This window comes from Echiichthys vipera, assembly GCF_963691815.1.
Source record: "Echiichthys vipera genome assembly, chromosome: 10".
NCBI lineage: Eukaryota > Metazoa > Chordata > Actinopteri > Perciformes > Trachinidae > Echiichthys > Echiichthys vipera.
In genome coordinates this window covers 24,977,429-24,985,766 of record NC_139835.1, presented here as the reverse complement: position 1 = coordinate 24,985,766, position 8,338 = coordinate 24,977,429, and the positions used below count along the sequence as shown (strand labels likewise).

General features: G+C 42.3%; 1 protein-coding gene across 1 annotated transcript; it reads right to left on the bottom strand.

Moving 5' to 3' along the window:
* Positions 1 to 7,737, bottom strand: LOC310952747 (solute carrier family 22 member 4-like; the record flags this gene model as incomplete). Its single annotated transcript, XM_083921438.1, has 11 exons — positions 1 to 103; positions 680 to 815; positions 1,119 to 1,301; positions 2,517 to 2,731; positions 2,980 to 3,080; positions 3,160 to 3,286; positions 4,094 to 4,265; positions 4,436 to 4,590; positions 4,963 to 5,066; positions 6,296 to 6,502; positions 7,528 to 7,737. 11 exons carry the CDS (start codon positions 7,735 to 7,737, stop codon positions 1 to 3), a joined length of 1,713 nt encoding a protein of 570 aa, XP_083777564.1.
* Positions 7,738 to 8,338: the final 601 nt, after the last annotated feature.

Here is an 8,338-nt window from a genome sequence, read left to right as displayed (position 1 = left end):
TTATAGGTGAGTAGTGCAGATGATCTCAGGTGCAGTTGTCTGGTCTTTAGATGATTTCCCATCATCCTTTGGAGGAGGCGTGGAGGCCCATGGCCACCTGAACCTGGAAGCCAGATGAAGAGATTTGTTTTAATCAGGCTGAACATACGCAATGATTTTATCCAATTGTCAAGTGTTTTATTTTACATTGCACGTCTTGTTCTGTATTTTGAATACAAATTTAATATACATCTTTTTGGTTCTTCATTGACAGCTCCTGTCTCTGTTCTTGGGTCTTTGCTATGTTTTGTTGCATCCATTTAAAACTCTGCTGTTTCCTTCTCTAATGAGAGCTGAGCTGCAAAGATCTAAGGCGCGCTGTGTTTTTCCACAGAGCAGTAAAAGGCACTGATGACGTCTTCGAGGTGTACCTGTTTCTGCTTGTATTATTTCTGCTTACAATGTTTAAAACGTCTCTTGACTTGCACTGTGTTTATTGTTAGGCACCAAATTGGCAAGACAAAGTCCTTGACTGTGCAAACCTACTTAACATATTTATAAAATGGTTTCTGATTCTTCTGATATCCTGTTGTGTATACGTGTATTTGAATAGTTTCAATGGTCCATAGTCAAATTTGTGGACTTTTTTTTTTTACTTTTTCCTAAACGATCACATCACCACTTAAATGTGCAGACTGACCGCTGTGTGAGCGCCATCTGCTGAATGGTGTCGGGCAGCGGCTGTCTGAAGGTCTCTGGCAGGAAGACACAGACAGCAACACTGAGCACTGACAGTGAACCCACAACGATCCACGGCAGGAACTGGTTGAACACAGCTGGAGAAAAAAACAAAACAGATCAGTGAGTTCTTACTTTTTTCAGATGAGCATTATATTCATCCAAATAACAAAATATAAATATGTTAAAGATAGATAAGATAAACCCAAAACTGTGTGGCTAGATTTAACTAAGGGGACTTTTTTCATTTTGGTGAATGCATGCATGCAATGCATCACAGGAGCAGCCTCACAGCCACTAATCCAGCTGGTATTGGCACTACTGCGACTATAACAAATATTAAGTTGTAATAAGTTACTCTACATACTACATAGTAGGATGTATAAAGTGAAATGTCTCACCCAGCTGCAGCAGGTACGGGGAAACAGAGGACCCCACTCTGGAAAACATGGCACAGGACGACATTGCTGTGTTCCTGATGACTGTGGGAGACAGCTCACCAGTGTACATGTACAACACACCGGTGCCAGCCAGAAGGCCAAATTTACCGAGCAGCACCAGGGTCATGGTGAGAGCTGGCTGACCTGCAGGCAGGAGGAGGGCTGTACGTTAGTGATGGGGAGAAAGGAAGTATTTCTGAAGCATTGAACAAACATGAAGCAATTCAATGTTCACTAAAACACTCACACTAAGGCCTGTCACGCTTTGTATTTCTTGATATATGTACAGTAGTGTGCATGTGGCTGAAATAAGAGGGATATTTTGCATATAAAGAGTTTGGAGGGTGGCGTCTTATTTTTAGCTTTTCCAAAACCACCCGGTCAAAATTGCAAGGACTAAATTAAAGCCCTGTGTTTATCTGCACGACATGAGCTTCAATCGTGAGCGTGCGTGGCCGCCAAGATTACTACATCATTTACATCAGAAACCTAACATTAGTTTCAAAGCTGAGGAGGAGCTGAACCAAACTCCATTATTTTGTAGGACTGTATTATATTGTAATACAAGTACTGGCTCTACTCTGCAATTCAAGAACCATGCGGCTACCTTTTTCCATGTCTTCTTCATGGATTATCAATCAGTGGGGATGTTGACTTTTTGCGTGGGACATACAATTTCATGTATCTAGCTTTTAAGCGCACATTTAAAGGTTCCCTGTGCAGTTTTTGACCTCTAGTAGTGCTATGGAGCTGTTTTTCTATTAGTGGGTCCTCGATACAATTCAAAATTTCTGCCAGTGGTTTCCCACTAATTACTAATGGTAATTTATAACAAGATATGCAGAAATGTGCCAGCAAAGGAGGGAAGCTTGAAAATGACACTAAAATCCATTAAATGGTTTAGTTTTTTGAAAGAAACTATTATTGTAAGCAATAAAACTACTATATAGTTAGCTGTTCACTTTAAGAGAGCTGTCTTATTTCCTCTTTTGCATATTTACCAAAAAAAAGTATTTCTTATCCGAGTACTCAATTAATCGGTGGAATAACTGGTGGAATACTCGATTACTAAAACAATCGATAAGTGCAGCCTCAGCGACAATCGTTGTTTCAGCTGGCGAAGAAATGAAATGCTGCTTTTGTCCATCACTGTCTCCAACCAAGGAAGTGAACTGCATATGTGGTGTGCACGATACAAAATCCCTGGCAGGCATAGTAACAGTAACTAAAGGGTATCAAGCTTAGTGAGCAATGAATTACACTGAAAATGGTTTGTTGTTTTGATTTGATTCAAAAGATGGATCCACAAAGAAAGAAAGCAGAGGAGGTGGACAGTTAGCTTGTGCTGGTCTTACTCACTGTGCAGAGTGATTTGGATGAGGAGCAGAGCTAGCGCCCCCAGCAGGGTAAAGCTGATATACGCCGGGCGGCGAGGAAGACTGCGTGCCGCCAGCCAGCTGGCAACGTATGCTGGGAACTCAACAGCCATCACCAGGAAGTAGTTCAGGAAAGGGTTACCATAGAGACCAGACATGTTGAATGACAGTCCAAAATAGCTGACACTCAAAGAAAACCTGAAAAGAACAAGAGAAAAGACATACATGTTAGCATGACATGGCAGTTTTAGATGGGTCACCAAAGCATATAGGATCATCCGCTGGGGACAACACAGTCAATGTATGGAAATGGGCAACTGGTTGTTAGGATACTGTATTGTTATCTGGATGACAAACCAACTTTGCAATTGTGAGCAAGGAAGAAAAGAAAATAGGGGAAGTTCCCGGATTTCAAATTGTTTTGATGTAAAAGTGCTTTAACTCACCAGATGAGCCACAGAATAAGTATCATTTGTCGAATGTTTGCGGTCCTCAGCAGGTCCAGGAAGTTTGGTGACTCTGTCTTCTCACTTGCTGCTTTTTCAATCTGTGGAGAGACAGAAACTTCAGTACAATGTCCACGGTTCATTAGTGTGTGGAACAGGGGTGAGGTTTGAGGTTCTTACGTTGGTTGAGAGGAAGATGAGGTGCGGAGCCTCCACTCGGTTCTCCAGAGCCGCTGACCTCAGCAGGAGTTCTGCTTCCTGAAAACGGCCACGAGACACCAACCAGCGAGGAGACTCTGGAATCAGCCTGGTGGACACACGGTTGAAAATGTTTTGGCAGAAATTGGGGAAGGACTTTAGATTACCTTGGTTCATCCACCTGTGTGTTCGACTTCATCAAGTTGTGGTGGGAACGATTAAGGTCTGAAATGATCTTAGACTAACTGGCTTTTAATATTTTTCTGAATATGTGCAGGGGACATGTTCAAGCTAAAACAGGACTTTAAACAAACAGTAGCAATTTGATCAACATAGATATGGTGTTCATTAACAAAGTAATCTACCAGCAATGTGGCAAAAATGAAACCAATTTAAAATTAAAATTTTGGGAGTGGTCCCAAATGAAAGAAAGTTATTTTGTCTGTCTGAACAAAGCCTTTTTGTTTGTGGGACATCAAAGTATCATCCCACGATTAGACAAATTCATTGCTGGAGAAAAATATGCTGTGAATGTGTGCATACTTCTGCGATTGTTTGTTGTATGTCTCCAAAAAGGCCAAACAAAAGGTTGTTTTACTATTCTGGCGCCTTAGCAGATAAGATGGTCCTGGGTCCTTGAGACAACTCTCTATAATATGTCATGTGCTTTGTATTCTTCAAACTTTTGGTATCTGACTGTCTCTATGCATACATGATGTACCAAGAACGTCGTCTCTCACCAGATCTTTGGATTCAACTAAGGACAAATGAGGCTCTCCCTGTTATTCTTTATCCATCATCGGGAAAAATCCTCATCAAAGATTTCCACATCATTAATCAACTGGACCCTGACATATGTCATCAAGTGGTATTGAAGATACAGACATATCTTGATAATGTACTGAGGTCATCTTACCACCAGAGGGGGATACAGGCCAGGCCTGGCACAGCCATGGTCAGTGCAATGTGTCTCCAGCTTCTGACCATGTAGGCAGTGACAGGCAGCATCAATGTACCAAACGTGTAGACCCAAGGCAAGCCGACGTTGGAGAAGAGAACTCTGGCTGAACCGATCAGGATCTCTGACCCTGTAAAAAGTGTCAAGGAAAGATACTAAGTTTCCTAATGGACCTTTTTGTTGTTTGTTGTCAGGCTACTGCACAAGTATAAAAATGCCATGTAAGTTAAAGGTATACAAGACAACATCATCTGCATTGATGAAAAAGTCAGCAGTATGAGTATCTTGAAAATGCCATACCCAGTACAAATGCAACTATGTAGCAGGTGATCTGACCCATGCCCAGCAGGAAGAAGAGCACGGTGAAGACGGGCCAGGATGGAGCGAAGGTCACAGCACTGCTGAAGAAGCTCAGCACAGCAATGGCACCGAACAGTACAGGCTTCCTGCCAAACCTGAAGTACAAATACAACAGATTCAGATATCAAATGTCAAAGAAGAGAGACCAAAGTATGAAGATATTGTTGGAAGCTAGCATGATGGTTGTCCAAGATTATAGCAAACCATGAAAGCTTCATGTTTTTAACTGTGCAGGGTGAATGTACATGGTGTGCGTCTCTGGATTATGGGACAGTCATCTTATTGGAACCTCACAATTATACTGTTTTTGCCATACACTTCCTTTTTCCATGATATCTCTTAGAACTACATCTCTTCGGACAATGCTTGATCACTCTCTCTTTGTATCTATCACTCTCCCCCAAGTGATCAAGACGGATGGATTCTGAGAGGAGTGGCGAACAGTTTGAACTGAAACTGAAAAGTACCGGTCAGAGATCTGTCCAGAGATGAAGCATCCGCACAGTCCTCCCAGGAAGTAGACGAGAGAGGTCAGAGGCTGTTTCCACTGGTCGCTGCACACCAGGTTAAACTGGAAGACAAGGGACATTATGAAGCAGACATGAAATAGAAACTGGGATAACACAGAAGACACAGACACATAAAGGGGAAACATGGGAATGTAACCCAGAATAACAGGACCCAGCTTCTAAGATTCTGGCCTTTCAGTGTCCATGGTGTTACAAATGTTCCTCAAAAGTCCTGCCCCTCTGCACACAGTTGTGCAGAATCCATCTCCTGGCTGCTTGGTCCTCCAGCATCCACCTCTAGCCAGATCCTCCAGGGTGCAACTCCATCTTGAATCCTTCAGTGTCCTGCTTATCAAAACCTTGTCCTTGCTATCCATAATTTTGGAGATGTTCCTCCAGTGTCCAGTCCCTTCAAGCCTGGAGCTTCCTTGTCCAGCTTTTCAAAGACTGGTCCTCTGTGCTTAGGGTTCTTCCTGTCCAGGCTGCTAGTTTCAACAGTTTCTTGGTTTTGGTGGGGCTATGACGTCGGCTAGCCTGTGATCTGGTTGTCCTCCTCTGGGCTGTCCTCATGAGCTGCTCTACCTCCCTGTGCTAATGGTTTGGTTGCCCACCTGTGATATACCTCAGCTTCACACATGGCACCCAACGGGGTTGAACTTTACAGAGTAGCCTCAAAGTAGTAAAAGGACATGGATCTGGTGGGGAGTTTGATTGTGATGATGCTGTCACTGCCTCTGCCTCATTAACCATACTGCAAGTTGCGGTGGTAATGAGCTTGTTTGGCTGCCTGTTTACCTATTGCATTCAAGTTGGTGATGCCCTGAATTTCAGGTCTCCACAGCTAGTTGAAAGAAAATGCATCACTTACTTTTCATATTTATTTATTTCACTGCTTTCCACTTTTACTGTTGTTTTGCAATTCATTTTACATATAACACCTGCATGTAATTGTACATGTAACACCTGCTGTAGTTTGTAATACTGCAAATGCAAGGGCATGAGTGGGCCATAGACTCAGTCAACATTGTGTTACCTCAATTTGTGGGGATTTAAGTGATTTAAGAGATTTAACTGAGATCTGAGGCAAGTCAATAATTGGTGGCCACTGGGAGAGGTCACAACACCTCAGTGTTTTACAGGCAGAAGCTGTTCTGACCAGACTGGAGTCTAAACATTAACGAACAATAGACAAAGGAAGGTGGAAGGGTCACTAATGGAAACAGTAAAAATGTGCAGTTGCGTGTTAATACTCGCAGTAGTAAGTTCCATGCTAATAATAGAAGCTCAGTACCTCACTAACTACAGTAGACTGGTAGTACTCAGTACTGTAGGTCCATCCATCTTTACAACCCTCCTGCTTCAGGCTGGAGAGGGGGACCTCTGGACTTGACAGGTTGTAAATCAGGTCCAGGCTGGGTCTGGTTCCCAGTGCAGACAGGTTTTGCATCAGGTCCAGCTCGTACCGGCTACAACTGCTCCTCTCCGGCTGCCCGGACACCTGCTGACCAGGAAAACATCATCATCATTTTCAACTTGTGCTGCAACAACAGGAAGTAGATTGTACCTGAGCAGACCGCATCAGTTCAAACTAGACCAGTTTGGACCTGCACAAGAATCACAACCAAGATCCAAAGCTGTAAATTATTGGCTGACAACATTTCCACACATTTGAACTTAGCTTTAACACCGACAGCAGCTGTTTTATGTCTCTTACTATATAAACCTAAACTGTGAGAGCATACATGCACAAGGGGATTTTGTGCTTCAGATTTAGACGAATTGACCTTCACAAGTTTATTAAATCTTTTAGAAAAACTAGAAGTCAAAAGTTCAACTCGGACTCAGTGGACAGCCATAATGTCTATCGCATGAATTTTTATAGATGCTTCATCACTAATTTTGCAGCTGGTAGAGGTGGAACTCATTTAAATGACTTTGTATACAGCTGGGTAGTTGGTGAAATCCCCCCTGGACACCTATAAAGTCTTATTGATATGAAAATATCAATGTATTTACCGATGATATTTTGTATTAGTGTTAATCTGAGCCCGCAAAGTACTTAAAACTGTCAGATACATGTAGTGTAAAATTTCTCTGTGAGGTCGTCAGTATAGCGACTACTTTTGCATACAAATAGTCATGTCATTCAAGTATGAAATTTAGATTTTAGCCACTAAAGTGTGGATTGAATTGAAACTGTAATGGAGAGTTGGATGAAAGACACAACAAGGAGACATTAAAGGGTAAATAAGTGACTTTTCTCTGTCATTTTATTGAAACATGTGGATGAAGGCCTCCTAATTTAAGGTCATTTTAACTCAAAACATTACTTTTCCCTAAATTAATTTGTGCCTAAACCACAACGTTGTAAACGTCATACAACAATCATTTGTAACAGTTTTGGATGTCGTCCTGCTGATGGAGGGTCAGAAAACCCTTTCTGTGTGTCGTTCAGGATAAATTACATATGTCAGATGATTTGATAAATGGAGATAATAAGATGCATCCATGACTGGTTCTAACCTGTACTGGGATGCTTGCTTGGATCCAGTCCTGGCTTAGGTTGCTGTGGGCGGGGATGCGGCAGTGGTGGGGGGGCGTAGCCAGCAGGAAGATGACGGACAGGAGGTTGTATCCACTTGGGATGCTGGTGAGACAGAGCAGGAAAAACACTCTCTTCTGGAACGGCCCCCAGGTCCCCAAGAACGACACCGACTCCTCGTAGTCCTGCATTTTATTGTACTCGACTTATACTCTATACTGTTTGACTCTGTCTCTGTCTCTCTGTTCTTTGCTGTGCAACTGCAGTCCTTAAGTGCTACTGTAACCACTGACGCAACTATCAGATTGACTTTGGATGCACAACAAAGAACCCCTTCACTATCATTACAGTAGGTGAAAAAATACCAATATATAGGCAATATTACAACAGTAAATACAAGTACAACAACTACAATTCTCCCACCTATAAATAAGTGCAAATGTTTAGTCTCCCTGAATAAAAATAAAGTTAATACTCCTGTTGCAGAAGTTGTCAGCTTCTGTATGTGAATTTCGCTAAAGCTTCACACCTCCTTTATCCCAGACAAGACAAAATAACTCCTCCTCTCCTCCTCATGGCCTCTCCTCCACCTCCTCCTCCTCATCATCATCCTCTTCCTCCTCTCAAAGGTATGTGCTCATACTACTTGTTGCAGTTCCGCATGTTGGGAAATAAAATCTACACAAATAGACAAAGATAGAGCAGAAGAAACATTGGCCCCCGTTTAAAAAGGTAAACTCAGGTGACTGAGACTAAATGAAGAAACAATATCCTGGTTAAGCTCTAAAGACC